This window comes from Bos indicus x Bos taurus, chromosome 10, assembly GCF_003369695.1.
Source record: "Bos indicus x Bos taurus breed Angus x Brahman F1 hybrid chromosome 10, Bos_hybrid_MaternalHap_v2.0, whole genome shotgun sequence".
NCBI classification, from domain to species: domain Eukaryota; kingdom Metazoa; phylum Chordata; class Mammalia; order Artiodactyla; family Bovidae; genus Bos; species Bos indicus x Bos taurus.
The window spans coordinates 46,454,545-46,477,019 of NC_040085.1; the positions used below are offsets into that span (position 1 = coordinate 46,454,545).

The 22,475-nt window shown below is 41.2% G+C and overlaps 1 protein-coding gene and 1 long non-coding RNA gene across 5 annotated transcripts in view; one reads left to right on the forward strand and one right to left on the reverse strand.

Moving 5' to 3' along the window:
• The window catches only part of LOC113900285, a 35,210-nt gene extending 14,684 nt beyond the window's left edge, over positions 1-20,526 (forward strand). The window contains exons 4-5 of the long non-coding RNA XR_003513113.1: positions 17,892-18,075; positions 20,259-20,526. This is a non-coding gene — a long non-coding RNA (uncharacterized LOC113900285). The remainder of the gene's footprint in view (positions 1-17,891; positions 18,076-20,258) is intronic.
• The window catches only part of MYZAP (myocardial zonula adherens protein), a 124,424-nt gene continuing 106,001 nt past the window's right edge, over positions 4,053-22,475 (reverse strand). For all 4 annotated transcript variants that reach the window (XM_027553898.1, XM_027553899.1, XM_027553897.1 and 1 more), the window contains one exon: positions 4,053-4,993. In XM_027553898.1, the coding sequence (XP_027409699.1) occupies positions 4,897-4,993 (97 nt within the window). In that variant the 3' untranslated portion in view covers positions 4,053-4,896. The remainder of the gene's footprint in view (positions 4,994-22,475) is intronic.

Below are 22,475 nucleotides of genomic sequence, written 5' to 3' on the forward strand. Positions count from 1 at the left end.
ACGTCTGTTTAGGTCTTCTGCCCGTTTTTCTTTTTTCCTCCTTCATACTTATTTATCTGGCTGTGCTGGGTCTTAGTTGTGGTAGACAGGACCTTCCATCTTCGTCGTGGCATGAGGGATCTTTTAGCTGTGGCGTGAACTCTTGATTGCAGCATGTGGGATCTAGTTCCCTGACTAGCGATCAAGCCCAGAGCCCCTGCATTGGGAGCACAGCCTGCAACTGGGCCACCAGGGAAGTCTCCTCCTTTCCATTTTGCAGTTGGGTTGTTTGCTTTTTTTGTTGTACTGAGAGCTGTTTGGATATTTTGGAAATTAAGCCCTTCTTGGTCACACTGTTTGCAAATATTTCCTCCCATGCCATAGGTTATTTTGGTTTTGTTTTCCTTATGGTTTCCTTTGCTATGCAAAAGCTTGTGAGTCTGATTGTTTGCTTTTTTGTTTGTTGTTTTTGTTTGTTGTTTTTGTTTAAGTTTGTTTTTTGTTTCTGTTGCCTTGGGAGACTGATCTAAGAAAACATTGGTATAGTTTGTGTCAGAAAATGTTTTTCCTGTGATCTCTTCTAGGAGTTTTATAGTGTTATGTCTTATGTTTAGGTCTATAAGCCATTTTGAGTTTATTTTTGTGTAAAAAATATGGAACACTTCATGAACTTGTGTGTCATGCTTCTTGTTGTTCAGTCACTCAGTCATGTCTGAATCTTTATGACCCTACGGATAGCAGCGTGCCAGGCTTCCCTGTTTTTCACTGTCCCCTGGGGTTTACTGATTCGGTGATGCCATCCTGCCAGCTCATCCTCTGCCCTCAATCTTTCCCGGCATCAGAGTCTTTTCCAACGAGTTGGCTCTTTGCATCAGGTGGCTGAAGAATTGGTGCTTCGGCTTCAGCATCAGCCCTTCCAATGAATATTTAGGATTGATTTCCTTTAGGATTGACTGGTTTGATCTCCTTGCTGTCCAAGGGACTCTCAAGAGTCTTCTCCAGCACCACAGTTCAAAAGCATCAATTCCTCAGCTCTCAGCCGTCTTTATGCTCCAAATCTCACAGCTGTACATGACTACTGGAAAACCATAGCTTTGACTGTATAGACCTTTGTCAGCAAAGTGATATCTCTGCTTTTTATTACCCTGTGGGCAACCCACTCCAGTGTTCTTGCCTGGAGAATCCCAGGGACGCGGGAGCCTGGTGGGCTGCCATCTCTGGGGTCGCAGAGTCGGACACGACTGAAGTGACTGAGCAGCAGCAGCAGGTTTGTCATAGTTTTCCTTCCAAGAAGCAAGCATCTTTTAATTTCATGGCCGCAGGCACCATCTGCAGTGATTTTGGAGCCCCCAAAAATAAAGTCAGCCACTGTTTCCCCATCTATTTGCCATGAAGTGATGGGACTGGATGCCATGATCTTAGTTTTCTGAAGTTGAGTTTTAAGCCAACTTTTTCACTCTCCTCTTTTACCTTCACCAAGAGGCTCCTTAGGTTCCTGTTAGCTTTCTGCAATTAGGGTGGTGTTATCTGCATATCTGAGGTTATTGATATTTCTCCCAGCAATCTTGCTTCCAGCTTGTGCTTCATCCAGCCTGGCATTTCACATGATGTTCTCTGAATAAAAGTTAAATAAGCAGGGTGACAAATATACAGCCTTGACATACTCCTTTCACAATTTGGAACCAGTCTGTCGTTCCATGTCAGGCTCTAACTGTTGCTTCTTGACCTGCATATGAGTTTCTCAAGAGGCAGGTAAGGTGGTCTGGTATTCCCATCTCTTGAAGAATTTCCCACAGTTTGTTGTGATCCACACAGTCAAAGCTTTAACATAGTCAATGAAGCAGATGTTTTTCTGGAATTCTCTTGCTTTTTCTGTGATCCAACAGATGTTGGCAAGTTGATCTCTGGTTCCTCTGCCTTTTCTAAATCCAGCTTCCAGTACATCTGGAAGTTCTCGGTTCACATACTGTTGAAGCCTAGCTTGAAGGATTTTGAGCATTACCTTGTTAGCATGTGAAGTGAGCACAATTATGTGGTAGTTTGAACATTCTTTGGCATTGCCCTTCTTTGGGACTGGAATGAAAACTGACCTTTTCCAGTTCTGTAGCCACTGCTGAGTTTTCCAAATTTGCTGGCATATTGAGTGCAGCACTTTAACAGCCTCATCTTTTAGGATTTGAAATAGATCAGCTGGAATTCCATCACGTTCTCTAGCTTTGTTCCTAGTAATGCTTCCTAAGGCCCACTTGACTTTGGACTCCAGAACGTCTGGCTCTAGGTGAGTGATCACAGTATCATGGTTATCCGAGCCATTAAGACCTTTCTTATACAGTTCTTTCATGTATTCTTGCCACCTCTTCTTAATCTCTTCTGCTTCTTTTCAGTTCAGTTGCTCAGTCATGTCCCACTCATTTCAACCCCATGGACTGCAGCACGCCAGGCTTCCCTGTCCATTACCAGCTCCTGAAGCTTGCTCAGACTTATGTCCATTGAGTCAGTGATGCCATGCAACCATCTCATCCTCTGTTGTCCCCTTCTTCTCCTACCTTCAGTCTTTCCCAGAATCAGGGTCTTTTCTAAGAAGACAGTTCTTCACATCAGTTGGCCAAAATATTGGAGCTTCAGCATCAGTCCTTCCAATGAATATTCAGGACAGATTTCCTTTAGGATTGACTGGTTTGATCTCCTTGCTGTCCAAGGGACTCTCAAGAGTCTTCTCCAACACCACAGTTCAAAAGCATCAATTCTTCAGCACTCAGCTTTCTTTATGGTCCAGCTCTCACAAACCATAGCTTATGGATCTTTGTTGGTAAAGTGATGTCTCTGCTTTTTTCTGTTAGGTCCATAGTGTTTCTGTCCTTTATTGTGCCCATCTTTGCATGAAATATTCCCTCAGTATCTCTAATATTCTTGAAGCGATCTCTAGTCTTTCCCATTCTATTGTTTTCCTCTATTTCTTTGTTTTGCATTGTTCACTGAAGAAGGCTTTCATATCTCTCCTTGCTATTCTTTAGAACTCTACATTCAATTGGGTATATCTTTCCCTTTCTCCTTTGCTTTTTGCTTCTCTTCTTTTCTCAGCTATTTGTAAGGCCTCCTCAGACAACCTTTTTGACTTGTATTTTTCTGGGGGATGGTTTTGATTACCACCTTCTTTACAGTATTATGAACCTCTATCCATAGTTCTTCTGGGACTCTATCAGATCTAATCCCTTGAATCTATTTGTCACTTCCACTGTATAATCATAAGGGATCTGATTTGCTTGCTGAGGGGCCATGCTAATCTTCTGTATAGCGTTCCAATTTTAGTATATGTGCTGCTGAAGCAATCAGGTAGGCATGATTATCCCAAGTTAGTAGAATATGAAGTTGATATTCAGAGAGCTTTGATGACACGTCCAAGGTCCCACAACTTCAATGTAAATACAAATTTGACTTCAAAATATGCCATTTCCTCTTTGACACTATGCCGACTTATGGTCATTTACTCAACTGAGTTGCTTTGCTTTCTTTCTTTGGCTCTTTTTTTTTTTTTTTTTTTAAAGGTAAGAGGTAGGGAGTTTGGGTGGGCTTCCTTGGTAGCTCAGCTGGTAAAGAATCCACCTGCAATGAGGGAGACCTGGGTTCAATCTCTGGGTTAGAAAGATCCCCTGGAGGAGGAAAGATCCCCTAGAGTGATACTCACTCCAGTATTCTTGTCTGGAGAACCCCCATGGACAGAGGAGCCTGGCAGGTGACAGTCCATGGGGTTGCAAAGAGTCAGACACAACTGAACGACTAACCACAGCACAGGGAGTTTGGGCACACAGGAGGATTTTTTTTTTAGTAAAAATGATTTTAATGTTTTATAAACATGAATGCATCTTAATCTTTCTAGAAGGTAAGTTAACTAGATAAATTTCAGAGTTTAAATACATACACAGAAACACACACACCCTCTCGTACAGTTTATAAATGATTCCAGGGATTGTACTGATTGAAAAATTATGGTGCCCTAACTTGAACAGTCCAGAACCTGGTTCTGTTCTTTACCCCTCTACACAGTCATGAATGACACACAATGACAGCATCAGTAGAACAAAATATATGGCATTTATTAAACGTATGTGACATAGGTTATAATATCAAAGTAGAGCATGCATGAACAAATTATTCATTCTTTTAACAAAAACAATAATTGATACTGAAAGCATTAAGTGATTAAATTTCTACAACATACAAAATTCTCTTTCATTTAAAGTGAGAAAGAAAAACTAAATCACAGGTTGAAGAAATACAGTGATTTCAGCTGGCCCCATAAAGGCATAAGGCACAAATTAAACCGAGGGATTAGCACATCAGAATGAAACGTGTCTGCCCTCACAAGGACTGGCTCCAGCCGAGGCTCCCAAGCCCCTGCATGGGTCTGCGGCACCTGCCCCTTCCTTCCTGGGGTCACATTTCCCCAGGTGCCCATGCTCCTATGGACAGGCTTCCCTGTAGCCGAGAAACACTGCCTCTAATACTTTTACGGGTAAATAAAACCTTCATGCTGTAACAAATGATCCTGGCATGAGTAGCATGAAATTTCAAGTTAATACCCTTTTTCCTCCCAACCGAAGTCTAGTAAAACAGAAAATAGAGAATTCTCCTGCCAGGGCTCAGTGTCTACATGGAAAGCTAACAACAGCCCAGTACAGCAGGGTACATACATACACTGGTTGGGGGTTTGAAAAACAACCTTGAAACCTCTCTCTCCTGCCCTCCCCCTTCCACCTTCACTTTGCCTCATGTTTTAGAAGTGGAGCAAAACCTCAGCAATTTCCACTGGGACTTAAAACAGTGTACAGGAGGAAGCAACAGTCACCCTTTCCAGACTTCAGGTTGCAGGGTTCCAGGGCCTTTGTCCATCTGTGAAAAGTGCATGTCTCCAAGTGCTTAGGTCAGAGTTTTCTTTGTGGTCAACTCTAGGACTCGTGTGTACGGAGTATAGTTCCTGGAAGGCATTGAGATCTCACGAGTCCTACCTGTTTGGCTGAGAAATGAAAAAAGGCAAATCAGGAATATGAAACAAAACTCACCATATGCTTCACGTGATAAGATAACTCTAGGAAATCCATTTTCAACACTTAAAAATAGACTGCAGTAATACAGTTGAGTATTTAGAGGGACCATTATTTTTAGTAACTTTAAAAAAATTATTTATTTGGAGGATAATTGCTTTACAATATTGTGTGGTTTCTGCCGTACATCAACATGAATCAGAATTCATGAATATCCCCTCCCTCGTGAAACTCCCACTCCTTTAGGTTGTCACAGAGCACCAGGTTTAGCTCCCTGTATTATATAGGAAGTTCTCATTGTCGTTCAGTCACTAAGTCGTGTCCAACTCTTTGTGACCCCATATGGACTGCACGCCAGACTTCCCTGTCCTTCACTCTCTCCCGGAGTCTGCTCAATGGAATCATGTCCATTGAGTCAGTGATGCTATCCAACCATCTTGTCCGCTGTCACCTGCTTCTCCTGCCCTCAATCTTTCTCAGTATCAAGATCTTTTCCAGTGAGTTGGTGCTTCGCCTCAGGTGGCTGAAGTATTGGAGCTTCAGCATCAGTCCTTCCAATGAATATTTCAGGGTTGATTACCTTTAGGACTGACTGGCTTGATCTCTTTGCTGTCCAAGGGACTTTCAAAAGTCCTCTGTCCATGGGATTCTCCAGGCAAGAATAGTAGAGCGGGTAGCCATTCCCTTCTCCAGGGGATTTTCCTGTCCCAGGGATCAACCCGGGTTTCCTGCATTGCAGACAGATTCTTTACCATCTGAGCCACAAAGGAAGCCCTCAACTTTCCATTAGCTATCTATTTTACATATGGTAATGTATATATTTCCATGCTACTCTCAAGTACCAGAACTTCAGCTTCAGCATCAGTCCTTCCAATGAATAGTCAGGGTTGATTTCCTTTAGGATTGACTGGTTTGATCTCCTTGCTGTCCAAGGAACTCTCAAGAGTCTTCTCCAACACCACAGTTCAAAAGAATCAATTCTTCGGTGTCAGCCTTTTTTATTGTTACACATGCACGTATATTCATCTTCTGATTCTTTTCTCATATAGGTTATCACAAAATATTGAGTAGAGTTCCCTGTGCTATATAGTAGGTCCTTGTTGGTTATCTTTTTTATGTATAATAGTGTGTATATGTTAATCCCAAGCTCCTGATTTAACCGCCTCCCACATTTCCCCTTTGGTAACCCTAAGTTTGTTTTTTTATCTCCAAGTCTGCTTCTGTTCTGTAAATATTAGGTTCACATATGAGTGGTATCATATGATATGTCTTTGTATGACTTACTTCACTCAGTGTAATAATTTCTGAGTTCATCCACATTGCTGCAAATGACATTATTTCATTGTTATGGCTGAGTAATATTCCACTGTATAAACGTACCACATCGTTATCGATTCCTCTGTCGATGGACATTTAGGTTGCTTTTATGTCTTGCTCGTTGTATATAGTGCTGTAATGAACACTGAGGTGCATGTGTTTTTTTGGAATTACGATTTTCTTTGGATATATGCCCAAGAGTACAACTGCTAAATTATATAGTAGTTCTAGTTTTAGTTTTTTAAGGAACCCCCATACTGTTTTCCATAGTGGTTGCACCAATTTACCTTCCCACCAACAGTGTAGGAAGGTTCCTTTTCTCCACACTCTCTCCAGCATCTACTGTCTATAGATGTTTTGATGAGGCCATTCTGACTTAGGTGAGGTGATCCCTCACTGTAATTTTATGTTTCTCTGATAATTAGTGATGTTGAGCATCTTTTCATGTGCTTTTTGGCCATCAGTATGTCTTCTTTGGAGAAATGGCTATTTAAAGCCTCTGCCTATTCTTTGGTTGTTTTTTCTTTTTTTATCTGACATAGAGCTGTGTGAGCTGTTTGTATATTTTATTGATTAATCCCTTGTCTGCTGCTTCACTTGCAAATATTTTCTCCCATTCTGTGGATTGTCTTTTTGTTGTTTATGATTTCCTTTGCTGTGCAGAAGCTTTTAAGTTTCACGAGGTATTTGTTTGTATTTTTATTTAATTTTATTTTTATTGAAGTATAGTTGATTTCCAATGTGTGCCAATCTCTGCTGTACAGCAAAGTGGACTCAGTTATATAGACATTCTTTTTCATATTCTTTTCCATTATGGTTTATTATAGAATATTGAATGTAGTTTCATGTTATACAGTAGGACCCTGTTGTTTATCCATCCTATATGTAATAGTTTATATCTGCTAATCCCACATTCCCGGTCCTCCCCTTCCCCTTGGCAACCACAAATCTGTTCTCTACGGTCTATGAGTCTGTTTCTGTTTCATAAGTAAGTTCATATGTGTCATATTTTGGATTCTACATGTAAGTGATATCATGTGGTGTTTGTCTTTCTCTTTCTGACTGACTTTAGTTAGTATGCCAATCTCTAGTTGCATCCACATTGCTGCAAATGGCATCGTTTCATCCCTTTTGTGGCTGAGTCCTATTCATTGTGTGTATATACGTACTACGTCTTCTCTATCCACTCATCTGTTGCTGGACATTTAGGTTGTCTCCATGTGTTGGCTATTGTGAATAATGCTGCTGTGAACATAGTCGGGTGTGTATCTTTTGGGATTAGAGTTTTGTCGAGCTATATGCCCGGGAGTAGGACTGCTGAATCATATGGTAATTCTATTTTTAGTTTTCTGAGGAACTTCCACAGTTTTCCATAGTGGCTACACTAACATACGTTCCCACCAGCAATATAGGAGGCCTCTCTTTCCCCACATTCTTTCCAGAATTTGTTGTTTGTTGACTTTTTTCCATTATTCAAGTGTATCTTTTTTTTAAAACAATTTTTAATTGGAGGGTAATTGCTTTAAGTGCTTCCCCAATGGCTCAGCTTTACAATGTTGCATTAATTTCTGCAGTACAACAACATGAGTCAGCTGTAAGTATACATATATCCCCTCCCTGATGAGCCTCCCTCCCGTCTCCCACCATCCCACCCCTCTCGTCATCACAGAGTACCAAGTTGAGCTTCCTCTTTTTTTAAATTTATTTTTTAATTGGAGGAAAATTGCTTTACAATGTTGTATTGGTTTCTGCTGTACACCAGCACAAGTCAGCCATAATTATACATACATATCACCTCCTTCTTGAGCCTCCTTCCCCGCTAGTCATCACAGAGCACCACGCTGGGCTCCCTGTGTTACACTGCACCTTCTCACCAGCTGTCTGTGTTACACGTTAGTGTACACGTGTTAGTGCTACTGTCTCCATTCATCCCACTCTTTGCTTATGCCACTGTGTCCACAGCTCTGTTCTCTGTGTCTGTGTCTCCATTCCTTCCCTGCAAATAAGTTCATTAATACCATTTTTCTAGATTCCATATATGTGCGTTAATATGATGTTTTTCCCTTTCTGACTTAATTCACTCTGCATAACAGGTTCTAGGTTCATCCATCTCACTAGAATGGACTCAAATTCATTCTTTTTACAGCTGAGTAATATTCTGTTGTATCCATGTACCACATCTGTATCCATTTATCTGTCAGTGGACATCTAGGTTGCTTCCATGTCTTAGCTATTATAAATAGTGCTACTGTGAACATGAGGGTATATGCATCTTTTTGAATTATGGTTTTCTCAGGGTATATGCCCAGCAGTGGGATTGCTGGGTCATATGGTAGTTTTATTCCCTTTTTTTTTTTTTTTTTTAGGAATCTCCATATTGTTCTCCATAGTGCCTGTTATCAATTTACACTCCCACCAACAGTGCAAAAGGGTTCCTTTTTCTCCACATCCTCTCCAGATATTGTTTGTAGATGAGGTCCCTGTTTCATACAGCAACTTCCCACTAGCTATCTTACACATGATAATAATATATATATTTCAATGCTATGTCAGTTCACTCCAACCTCTCCTTCTCCTCCTTCCGCTTGTATCCACACCCGTGTCTCTATTCCTGCCCTGCAAATAGGCTCATCAGTACCATTTTTCTAGATTCCATATGAATGCTTTAATATACAATATTTTTATTTCATTTTATTTTTTAATTGGAGGATAATTGCTTTATAATGTTGTGTGGTTTATGCCATACAACAACATGAATCAGCCATAATTATATATATGTCCCCTCGCTGTGACCCTGCCTCCCTGCTCCCACCTCCCCCCTCTAGGTCATCACAGAGCACCAGGCTGGGCTCCCTGTGCTGTTCAGCAGCTTCCCACTAGCTAGCTATTTTACACATGGTAGTGTATATATGTCAGTGCTACTTTCTCAGTTCATCCTTCCCTCTCCTTCCCCCGCTGTGTCCACAAGTCTGTTCCCTGCATCTTCATGTCCCTTCCTTCCCTGCAAATAGGTTCATCAGCACTATTTTTCTAAATTCCATGAGTGAGTGAAGTCGCTCAGTGGTGTCCAACTCTTTGCAACCTCATGGACTGTAGCCTACCAGGCTCCCCTGTCCATTGGATTTTCCAGGCAATAGTACTGGAGTGGATTGCCATTTCCTAAACTCCATATATATGCACTAATATTCAATACTTGTTTTTATCCTTCTAACTTCCCTCTGTATAAAAGGCTCTAGGTTCATCCACCCCCTTAGAACTGACTCATATTCGTTCCTGTTTATAGCTGAGTAATATACCACTGCGGATATCTACCACAACTTCCTTATCCATTCATCTGCCGATGGACATCTACGTTACTTCCATGTCCTGGCGGTTGTAAATAGTGCTGCAATGAACATTGGGGTACATATGTCTTTTTCAGTTACGGTTTTATCTTCATATATGCCTAGTAGTGGGATTGCTGGGTCACATGGTAATTTTATTCCTAGTTTTTTAAGGAATCTCCATACTGTCTTCCATAGTGGCTATATCAGTTTACATTCCCACCAACAGTGCACAAGGGTTTCCTTTTCTCCACACCCTCCCCAGCATTTACTGTTTGTAGATTTTTTTTGATGATGACCATTCTGACCAGTGTGAGATGATATCTCATTGTAGTTTTGAATTGCATATCTCTGATAATAAGTGATGTTGAGCATCTTTTCATGTGTTTGTTGGTTATTTATATGTCTTCTTTGGAGAAATGTCTGTTTAGGTCTTCTGCCCATTTTTTGATTGGGTTGCTTTTCTGATATTGAGCTGCATGAGCTGCTGGTATATTTTGGAGATTAATCCTTTGTCAGTTGTTTCGTTTGCAATTATTTTCTCCCATTCTGAGGGTTGTCTTTTCATCTAGTTTATAGTTTCCTTTGCTGTGCAAAAGCTTTTAAGTTTAGTTAAGTTCCATTTGTTTATTTTTTTATTTCCATTACTCTAGGAGGTGAGTCAAAGAGGATCTTGGCTGCGCATTATGTCTGTTCTGCCTATGTTTTCCTCTAAGAGTTTTATAGTTTCTGGTCTTATGTTTAGGTCTTTAATCTATTTTGAGTCTGTTTTTGTGTATGATGTTAGAAAGTGTTCTGATTTCATGCTTTTACATGTAGCTGTCCAGTTTTCTCAGTACCACTTACTGAAGAGACTATTTTTTCTCCACTGTATACTTTTGCCTCATTTGTCAAAGATTAAGTGCCCATAGGTGCAGAGGTTTATCTTTGGGCTTTCTAGCCAGTTCCATTGATCTGTATTTCTGTTTTTGTGCCAGTATCATATTGTCTTGATTACTGTAGCTTTGTAATATAGAGTGAAGTCAGAAGGTTGATTCCTCCAATTCCATTTTTCTTTCTCAAGATTGCTTTGGCTATTCAAGATCTTTTGTGTTTCCCTACAAATTATAAAATTTTTTCTTCTAGTTCTGTGAAAAATGCCATTGGTAATTTGATAGAGATTGCATGAAATCTGACTTTACTACCCAAAGCAATCTACGTTTTCATACTGTTGATTCTTCCAATCCAAGAACGTGATTTATCTCTCCATCTGTTTGTATCGTCTTTTGAGTTCTTTCATCAGTGTATCTGCATAGAGATCATTTGTCTCCTTAGGTAGGTTTATTTCTAGGTATTTTATTCTTTTTGTTGAAGTGGTGAATGGGATTGTTTCCTTAATTTCTCTTTCTGATTCTTCATTGTTAATGTGTAGGAATGAAAGGGAATTCTGTGTATTAATTTTATATCCTGTGACTTTACTAAATTCATTGATTAGCTCTTGTAGTTTTCTGGTGGTATCTTTATCAATGTCATCTGCAAACAGAGTTTAACTTCTTCTTTTCCAGTCTGGATTCCTTTTATTTCTTCTCTGATTGCCATGGCTACAACTTCCAAAATTATGTTGACTAATGATGATGAGAGTGGGCACCCTTGCCTTGTTCCTGATCTTAGAGGAAATACTTTCAGTTTTTCACCATTGAGAATAATGTTTTCTGTGGTCTTGTCCTATATGGCTTTTCTTATGTTGAGGTAGATTCCTACTGTGCCCATTTTTCTGGAGAGATTTTATCAAATGTGAGTTGAATTTTGTTGAAAGCTTTTTCTGCATCTATTGAGATTATCATATGGTTTTTGTCTTTCAATTTGTTAATATGGTGTGTCACATTGATTGATTTGCATATATCAAAGAATCCTTGTATCCCTGGGATAAACCCACTATATCACGATAAATAATCCTTTTAATGTGTTATTGGATTCTGTTTGCACGTATTTTGTTGAGGATGTTTACATCTGTATTCATCAATGATATTGGCCTATAGTTTTCTTTTTTGTGTGATAACTTTATCTGGTTTTGGTATCACGGTGATGGTGGCCTCACAGAATGAGTTTGGGAGTATTCCTCCCTCTGCAGTTTTTTGGAAGTGTTTGAGCAGGATAGGTGTTAGTTCTTCTCTAAATGTTTGATAGAATGCGCTGTGAAGCCATCTGGCCCTGGGCTTTTGTTTGTTGGAAGGTTTTTGATCACAGTTTCCATTTCAGTGCTTGTGATTGGTCTGTTCATAATTTCTATTTCTTCCTGAGTCAGTCTTGGATGGTTGTTGTACTTTTCTAAGAATTTGTCCATTTTTTTCCAGGTTGTCTGTTTTATTGGCATATAGTTGCTCACAGTAATCTCTGTATTTCTGCATTGTCTGTTGTAACTTCTTTTTCATTGTGTGTTGACCTTTTAATGAGGGCTCTTCTGACTGGTGTATGTTGGTACTTCATTGTAATTTGCATTTCTCTACTAATTAGTGATGCTGAGCATCTTTTCATGTGCCTACTGGTCATCTATATTTCTTCTTTGGAGAAATGTGTATTTAGGTCTTCTGCCCATTTTTCCATTGGGCTTTTGCTGTTGTTGTTGTCTATTTATATAAGCTGTTCGTGTATTTTCGAGGTTAAGCCCTTGTCTGCTGCATCATTTGCCAATATTTTCTCCCATTCCGTGGATTGTCTTTTCATTTTTTTATGGTTTCCTTTGCTGTGCAAAAGTTTGTAAGTTTACTTAAGTCCCATTTGTTTGTTTTTATTTCTATTGCCTTGGGAGACTGATCTAAGAAAACATTGGTACAATTTACGTCAGAGAATGTTTTGCCTGTGCTGTCTTCTGGGTGTTTTATGGTGTCATGTCTTGTGTTTAAGGCGTTAAGCCATTTTGAGTTTATTTTTGTGCATGATGTGAAGGTGTGTTCTAATTTCATTCATTTATGTGCTGCTGTCCAGCTTTCCCAGCACCACTTGCTCAAGAGACTTTCCCCCCATTTTATATTCTCTTCTCCTTTGTTGGAGATTAATTGACCTTAGATGCGTGGGTTTGTTTTTGGCCTCTCTGTTCTGTCCTGCTGATCCGTATATCTGGTTTTGTACCAATAATACACTGTTTTGAATGCTGTAACTTTGTAATATTGTCTGAAGTCTGGGAGAGTTACGCCTCCTGCTTTTTTCCCTTAGGACTGGCAATTCTGTGTCTTTTATAATTCCATATTAATTTTTGGATTATTTTTCTAGTTCTATGAAAAATGTCATGGGTATTTTGATAGGGTTTGCATTAAATCTGTAGACTTTTTTGTGTCGCATTGCCATTTTAATACATTACTGATCAGAGATGTAGTAATATGTGTTTTGTTACCTGAACATTATTGACTAGAGAGGTTTCCGTATTCATTTACATAACAAATCACTGGCCGCAGGTGTTAGTTTCTGCAAAAACCCCCTTGTCAGTAATGTGTTAACAGTTTTAGTTCTTTCAATCCAAGAGCATGGGATATCTTCCCTTTCTCTGAATGCTTTTTAACTTCCTTTATTATTGTTTTATAATTCACAGCATAAGTCTTTCACCTACTTGGTCAGGTTTATTCCTTTTTTTGGTGCTATTTTTAAAAGTTTTTTTGTTTTTACATTTCTTTCTGATATTTCATTGTTAATGTAAAGAAATGCAACCAATTTTTGAATGTTAGGCTTAAATCCTGCTACTTTGCTGAATTCATTTATTAGCTCGAGTAGTTTTGTGTGGAGTTCTTAGGATTATATATATATATATGTAACCATGTTGTCTGCATACAGTGACATTTTTACCTCTTTGCTTCCAATCTGGATACCTTTTATTTCTTGTGTGCTGTGTCCTAGACTTCCAGGAGTATGCTGAATAGAAGTGGTGACAGTGAGCAGCCTTAGTTCACATTTTAGCAGGAAAGCTATTACCTTTTTGCCATTGAGTATGTTGTTGGCTGTGGATTTGTCATAAATGGCTTTTGAGATATGTTCCCTAGGAGATGGATCCAAAAAGATCGCTGCTATTTACATCAGAGTGTGTTCTGTTTTCCTCTAGGAGTTTTATAGTGTCTGGCCTTACGTTTAGGTCTTCAGTTTGAGTTTTATTTTTGTGTATGATGTTAGGGAGTGTTCTAATTTCATTCTTTTACATGTAGCTATCCAATTTTCCCAGCACCACTTATTGAAGAGGCTGTCTTTTTTCCATTGTACAGTCATTTGGATACTACTTCTTCCAATCCAAGGATATGGTATATCTTTCCTTCTTAAAAGCTCCCTCCCTGGGTGCAGGCCCCATCCCAATTCTTTCTTTTCCCTTTTATCCTACCCAGTTATGTGGTGATTTTCTTGCCCTTTCCAAAGTCTGAGGTCTTCTTTCAGCATTCAGTAGATGTTCGGTGTGAACTGGTCCACTTGTAGATGTATGGTTAATGTTTTTGTGGGAGAAGGTGAGCTCTATGTCCTGCTCCTCCACCATCTTGAACCCCCTTCTTCCCTGGAGCCAGACAGTAGTTTTAGCAACTTAAGGTTGCTAGGTATCCATGATTCAGAAAAATTAAAAAAAAAAAAAAAAAACACCATGCATTCAGGAGCTCACAATTAGATGGGAAAGATATTTAAATCGTTGTAATGTCTTACTGCTAAGTTACTTCAGTCGTGCCCAACTCTGTGTGACCCCATAGACGGCAGCCCACCAGGCTCTGCCATCCCTGGGATTCTCCAGGCAAGAGTACTGGAGTGGGTTGCCATTTCCTTCTCCAATGCGTGAAAGTGAAAAGTGAAAGTGAAGTTGTTCAGTCGTGTCCGACTCTTAGCAACCCCATGGACTGTAGCCCACCAGGCTCCTCCGCCCATGGGATTTTCCAGGCAAGAGTACTGGAGTGGGGTGCCATTGCCTTGGCTGTATAAAGACATAAGGAGCTATATTGGATGCTTTATATTTGCCTGTTCAGATCCATCCCCCCTTTCTCTCCCCTAAACCCTGGGAAGTTGCCCAGAGGTGGACATCAGTGGACCCCCTCACCCATTACCTTCCAGTTGGTTTGGACCTGTTAGGAGGTGGAGGCAGAGAATGCAGCACAGGCAGCCCAAGCCATCTGCTCCCTCTGCTCAGGCTGCAGCTTGGTGGTTGGCTACATTCCTCTAGCAAAGGCTGCGCTATAGCTCACCCCTTCATCTCCTCTACCAGCTTTCTCTCCCCATCTCTTCAGGCCCAGGCTGGAAATAGCTGCCACTGTTGCTAGCTCCAGAGCAAGCCAGTGTCCATTTTTTATTTCCCTAAAAGCTGCCCTCAAGTTTGTACACAGTCATTTCATTTAACTGTCTTCCATTTTCCCTTCCTGCCAAGACCCTGAGCAGCACAAGAACAAACACATTATGGGCAAACTGAGGGCAGACAAGTTAGCTTCACTGAGAGGAAGTCAGCCCCAGGAAGGTGACTCCTGAAGGATGCCTAGGCATTCCTCAGGTGAGTGAGGAAAAGGTGGGAATTCCAGGCGGAGGCAGTACAGGCAAAGAAGGGTGAACACAGAGGCCACAGTGTGAAAAGGAGACATACTCAGCCAGGACTGGAGCAAAAGAGTTCAATGTGAAAATGGCAGAAGATGAGGTTGGGGCGGAAGGGGGACGAAGGGCCCTCTGTACCCTGCTAAGGGGTTCAGAATGGGACAGTGAGCCGTTTTTAAGGAGGGCAGGATATGCCCCTATTTTTATTCTAGCAAGATTCCTTGACACCTTGAGGGTTGACTCCAAAGGCCTTAGTCTGGAGGCCGGAGGTTATTTAGGAGAGTTTTGCTATTTAGAAAGTGAGAGAGACCATGAGAACTCAAACTGTAAAAATCGCACTGGAGGTAAAGTAGCAAGGAAATGTTAAGATGATATTTAGGAGGCAGAAGTAACAATTTTGTGATTAAAATGGAGAAAATGTCCCATTTCTTTTTCCTTATAGACATATAACTACCTTTCCCAGCTTCCCTTGCACTTTGGTAGACCACATGACAGGCAGAAATGATTTCTGTTACTTGCAGGTTTAGCCCATATCCATTTTGCTGTCAAATATATTTTCCTAAAAGGGCAATTGGAGCATATTACTATTCTTCAAACTCTTCATTTCCCCCCTTGCTTCCTGGATGGACTCTCATCTCCCCTGCAGGGTGTAAAGGCCTCTGCCATCTACTGTTCTGTCTTTCGCCTGGCCTTTCCTCATTTACACACTGCTTCACAGTTCTGCCATCCTCAACTGTCCCCTCAAATAAATCTGATGAATTCCTACCTGTATTTCAAGAGTCAAACCTCATCCCCCGATTCTGCACAGCAGTGACAGAAACTATCATCCCTTTCTCTGTGTGCCCTCAGTTTCCTTGAGCAGCGCCGCTCAGTTTTCTCCTTCCACAGGGTTCACTTTTGCTAAATTTGCCCCCATCAGTAACACCTCCCATCAGGCTTCCGTGGTGGTTCAGTGGTGAAGAATCCACTTGCCAATGCAGGAGAATAATATCTTGCCATTTGCAAAACATGGATGGACCTTGAGGACATTAGGGTAAATGAAATAAGTCAGACAAAGACAAAGTATCTTATTCATATGTTAAACAGAACAAAAACCAAGTTCATAGATACCAAGAAAAGACGGATGATTGCCAGAGGAAGTGGGTGGGGGATGGGCACAATGGGTGAAGGGGCCTAAAGGTACAGACTCCCAGTTATAAAAGTCACAGGGTGTAATGGACAGCATACAACTGTAGGTAACAATACTGTATTCTTGAGAGTTGCTAATACATCATCACAAGAAAAAAGGTTATAACTATATACAGCTACCCAGGTGGCTCAGCAGTAAAGAATCTGCCTGCAATGCAGGAGACGCAGGTTCGATCCCTGCATTGGGAAGAGTCCCCTGGAGAAGGAAATGGCAACCCACTCCAGTATCCTTGCTGGGGAATCCCATGCACAAAGGAACCTGGAGGGCTACAGTCCATGGGGTTGCAAAGAGTCGGATACAACTGAGCGACTAAACAGCAACAACAACAAACACCTATTACCGTGCGGTGATTTTCAACCATGGTTAGGAGACAACTTCTTAATAAGGTGTATTAGAAGCCTGGGTGTGGGGGAATGTTAATCTTCACATAACTCTCCCAAGAGATTCAATGTCTTTTCCACACTCTCCTCCCACTGAAAATGACTGTCACAGAGGCTTGTGACACTCCTGGAAGCATCTCACTGCACCTGCTGGTCTGCACATCCTCTGCTAGCTATAATTTCGTGAAGTGTGAAAACCACATCTTGCTTATCTTCATGACCTCAGCAGCTCACTCAGGCCAGACACAGAACTATCACTACACAGATCAATGACCAAGGCAACCAGAGGACAATGGATTTTGAGGAACGAGTGGTAACAATTTCACCATCACCTGCTACAGAGGAATCCACAGGATATCACAGTTCAGGAGCCCCCAGGGACCCGACCAGGCAGTTTAGTGGAGTGCCAGGGGCATGAGCCAGATGGCAATTTGTGCCAACTCCTGTGAAAATACCACAGAACAGAAATAGTCTCTGGTGACACTATCCTAAAAGCCCGTAAAGTTCAGAAATATTTATAAAGGTGAACCCTCTGGGTTTCAGAAACAGGCTCTCATATCTCAACCTTTCAAAAAGAATTGAGGTTAGTTTTTTTAGTTGATCACTAAGAAACAGGATTTCAAGAACACAAATAATTTCAACCACAGAATGAAAACTCAGCCATTTTCTTTAACACATTAAGGCTATTGTTAACCTTTTATTAATCCATAAAGGGGCAGTTCCCTGGGGCAAACAAAAGCAGAGTCAGCAAATAATGCCTTGACAAAAAGCTGCTTTGTGTTCTGGTTTCTACAACAGAAATATGAAAATGTAGGCATTTTAAAGTACTTACTATGCGCCGGCAACTTATGACTGCAAGGAATATTTTTCATTAAAATGTACCTATTAAGACATAATTTATGAGTTTACTGGAAACTGAGTTTCGCTAAGGGACAAAGGACAGAAGTCTCTTTTCTTTTGGTATTTTGTTTTCCACTTTTCTCTTTGAAGGCTAGCTGACCTAAAATTGCTCTCAATGGCCTTAATTAATATATATCGAACTTCTCAAATCTGACTCATGAGTTTTGCCTTTAATTAGGTGTTTAGAAGCCCCTGGCATCAGGGTGAATGCCTTTGACCCCTTCCCTCTCTCCTTGCTTTCCAGAAATCTATGCCACACAAAGATGAGATGAAGGAGAAGAATTTGAGAAGGAGAACCTGGAGCCAGGGATGGGACTGAACACTGGTCTCCAAGAGGCTGGGGAAGTGCAAGTAGAGAGTCTGGAGCAAGTCATGAAGGAAAAAGCCAGCCCCATACCAGTGAGTGAGTCCAGGTGCAAAGCTCAAAGGTGAGTGCAGAACCCCGAACTTATGGCAGCTGGGACTGTGGTGATGGCAGCAGCAGAAATATGCAAACATGGCCATATACACTGGACACTTTATATCTGAATCATCTTAGCAAGTTTCACTAGGAATTACTATCAAAATCTTCCCCTAGGTAAGGAAGCTGAGATTCAAAAAGGTTAGGCATTAGTTCAAAGTTATAGATATATCCAGAGGCAGATCCAGGACCCAAACCCAGGGCTGATTTCCAAGCCATTGCTCTTAACCACAACTAGAGGATCTGACTTTGATGGAAAAAAATGTGCTCAGCTATGGATAAGGGTTTGTATGAAGATGAAGCGGTGCCCAGCAGGCAGCCAGGAATGAGGACTTGTATGCAAGAGAGGTGTGAGCTACCTAAGCTCTTCAAATCTCAGTTTCCTTACCTAGGGGAAGATTTTGATAGTCAACTGACTTCCAATTAGAGTTGCTCTATTTTTTTCTGTGCTCCCTGAGCAGCTCTAATTGTTAAGTCAGTTATGTTTCACTCTTCGCAACTCCATGGGGCTGTAGCCCGCCAGGCTCCTCTGTCCGTGGAATTTCCCAGGTAAGAATATTGGAGGCTGGTTGGAATTTCCTACTGCAGAAGATCTTCCCTACCTGGGGATCAAAGCTGGTTTCCTGCTTGGCAGGCAGATTGTTAGCCACCAAATGCTGTTAGCAGTAGCACAGCATGTAAAACTTGCAGGTATAGGGAGAAATGGGTCGTAGGTGCCATAAGGCTTTACAGCAGCACGGGCTTTGTGCCCAGTGCCTGGGACACACTGCAACACCTGATAACACAGCTGACCAAAGACCTCATCTATCACTGGGGCTTCCAGAGTTCTACACAGCGTCCAGTGTAAACCACTGATACCAAACCGCTGACAATTGAAAAATTCAACACATACGGGAGCACGAGCCACTCAATTAAGCTGTCAACCAACCAACCCAATCAGAAAATTGGCAGAAAACCATAATAGATGTTTCTCCAAAGAAGAAGAAATACAGATGGCCAGGAGGCATATGAAAAGATGCTCAACATCACTCATTATTAGAAAAATGCAAACCAAAACTACCATGAGGTACCAACTCACCAGTTAGAATAGCCATCATTAAAAAGTCAACAAACAACAAATGCTGGAGAGGATGCTGAGAAAGGGAACCCTCCTCCCCTGTCAGCGCAAATTAAGTTAGTGCATGCATGATGGAAGGCAGGGATTCCTCAGAAAACTGAGAGTAGAATTACCATATGATCCAGCAATGCCACTCCTGGGCATAGATCTAGACGAAACTCTAATCCAAAAAGACACGCCCCCCGACGTTCAGAGCAGCACTATTCACAATGGCCGAAACATGGAGACAACCTACATGTCTATTGCCAGATGAATGGCTAAAGATGTGGTCCACATTTACAACAGAATATTTACTCAGCCGTAAAAAAGAACAAAATAATGCCATTTGCAACAACATGGATGGACCTAGAAATTATCATAGTAAGTGAAGTAAGAGAAAAACAAATATCACTCATATGTGGAATCTCATTTTTAAAAGACGATACAAACTTATTTTGGAGAAGAGAATGGCAATCCAATCCAGTATTCTTGCCTGGAGAATTCCACGGACAGAGGATCCTGGCAGGCTACAGTCCGTGAGGTTGCAAAGAGTCAGACACGACTGAGCAACTAAGACACAAACTTATTTACAGAACAGAAGCAGACTTGTATCAAAAACAACTCACAGTTACCAGAGGGGAAACACTGGGGAGAAGGATAAACCAGGAGCTTGGGATGAACACGTGTACACTCCTATGTATAAAACAGATAACCAACACAAACCTACGATACAGCACAGGGAACTCTATTCAATATCCTGTGATAACCTATATGAGCAAAGAATTAAAAAAGAATGAACACATGTATAACTGAATCACTTTGCTCTACACCGGAAAGTTACACAACACTGTAAATCAACTATACTCCAATAAAATGTTAAAAAAAATACTTGATACCATGTCTTATATGTAAAATCAAGTTTTTATTTAGATAATAGGAATACTAGCTATTAAGTTCTTCAGTTACCATGCTAAATTCTTTACATATATGTTTTCATTTAATCCTCATAACAGTCCAATATGATTTGATATTGTCATCTTCATTCCCATTGTAAGGATGGAATCACAGCAGATTAAAGGAGACTGAGTAACTGGCGCAGAGCTGTGCTCAGCTGGCTGGGCAGGGACCCCCACAGCCTAAACCTTCCCAGCTGGAGGGTACGGCAGAAGACCCAGAAGGAAGAACAAAACTCACCTGCGTAACAGGCTTAATTCATTACTTTTTATGGATCTAAGATATTTGGGGAGCCTGTTTTTAAAATATTCTCGGGAGGGAGAAGGGAGGAGGGTTCAGGATGGGGAACACGTGTATACCTGTGGTGGATTCATGTTGATATATGGCAAAACCAATACAATACTGTAAAGTTAAAAAATGAAAAAAAAATTATTGAAAACACCATGGAATCTTTTGTTAGTTAGATGCCAGTTTGAAGTCTTAGGAGAAGGCAATTGGCACCCCACTCCAGTACTCTTGCCTGGAAAATCCCATGGGTGAAGGAGCCTGGTAGGCTGCAGTCCATGGGGTCGCTAAGAGTCGAACACAACTGAGCAACTTCACTTTCACTTTTCACTTTCATGCATTGGAGAAGGAAATGGCAACCCACTCCAGTGTTCTTGCCTGGAGAATCCCAGGGATGGGGGGGCCCGGTGGGCTGCCATCTATGGGGTCACACAGAGTTGGACACGACTGAAGTGACTTAGCAGTAGCAGCAGTTGAAGTCTTAAGTGAGAACCAGGGATTCTTTTAGAACATACGTAACACAATTTAGCAATCTCTACTGAACATTTTAAAACTACAGATGTACCATACCAGGACTCCAGAGGTATGGCTCAAATCCTGGCTCTGTGGCTTCTAGGAAATCCCTGTATCTCTCTGGGCCTCAGTTTTGGTATCTATAAAACAGGGAGATTAGATCCGGGGGTGGGGGTTCCCATTTGATTGTGACCACAGAGTTCTTTATTCAGGCAAAACCTTTCTTGGAATCTAACATATAAAACACACTAAAAACTGAGTTTCTCAGGTTGGGTTTTTTTCTGTGAGGGGGGATGGTCTCCACAGGCTAGCTCCTTGCTTACCTCGTCGCCCCCACCCCGAAGCCCCTCCTGGAGCCCGAGCACAGAGCGCGCAGTTCCAAAAAGCACAGGTGGGAAACCACGGCCCCACCTCACCTCTCAAGAGGCCGTGCTCCTCGCCCCCAGACGTGCACGGCGCCTGTCACATAGTAGGCACTTCATAAATACTTGCGAGAGAAAGAATGAAAGATTACCCTGCCTTTTCGGAAATGGGGATACGTAGTTTTCATTTCCTCTGCTGATTGCCCCAGGTAGTTAAAGTGCTAAGATGGATCCTGGGGGAAACCAAATGTTACATTTATGGAAAAGCTGCTTTTAGATACTGAAGTGGCTTCCAAGTTCAGTGCGGCCATAAGTTAAGGGTCTGTCAGCACTTCCATTATGAACACCGCTTTGTGGTTTCATAACTTAGCCATAAAAGTTTGCTTCAGGCTATCCCTCGGCATACAAATTGAAAACCCTGTTTTAGGCCAAAATGTGGGAATTAGAAAACAAACAATTTATTGGTTTCAGACATAGTTTTGTACCCGTCTCAACCAAATAAGATTTATTATGTGGGCAATTAGAGGGGACTAAGCCACTTGGTTCTTGAAAAATTAAAAAAAAGAGGAAATAGCCAAACTATTTATATTTTAACAGTTGTCCCTGGGTATGATCAATCATTCTTTTGGGTCCTATTTTTATCAAGTACTTTATCCCCTGCATTGATGAGACCTAGAGTCTATTTATACATTCTTTTTCCTTCTTTTTTAAACATATTCTGTTAATGGTATCAGAATGAAAAATATTGCCTTGTTTTTAACTAAAAAGCGAGCAACATAAATGAGACTTATGTCAAAAAAATAAATAAAAGAGCTTAATCCTGCTTTTGGTAAGTATTTTGAGAATGGCAAGTATCTCATTTTAATAAACAAAAAAGACAATATCAGTAATGACTAAACAGGGATATGAGACATTGTTCTACAGTGTGAGAACTGGTTAGAGCTGAGTAGTCACCTGGGCAACTCACTGACTTACCAGGTCAGGAAACGGAGGCCCCAGCTAACAAGAGTCCAGCCTGAACATGTCCCGCAGCTCCTAACCCCGAGGATGAGAGCTGGGTGTTCTACAGCCCAGCTTGGCAATCAGCTCATTCCTGTTTCCCATGGATGTAACCATTCAAAGCCAGGAGTCTACATTTTCCTGACCGACTCATGTCCA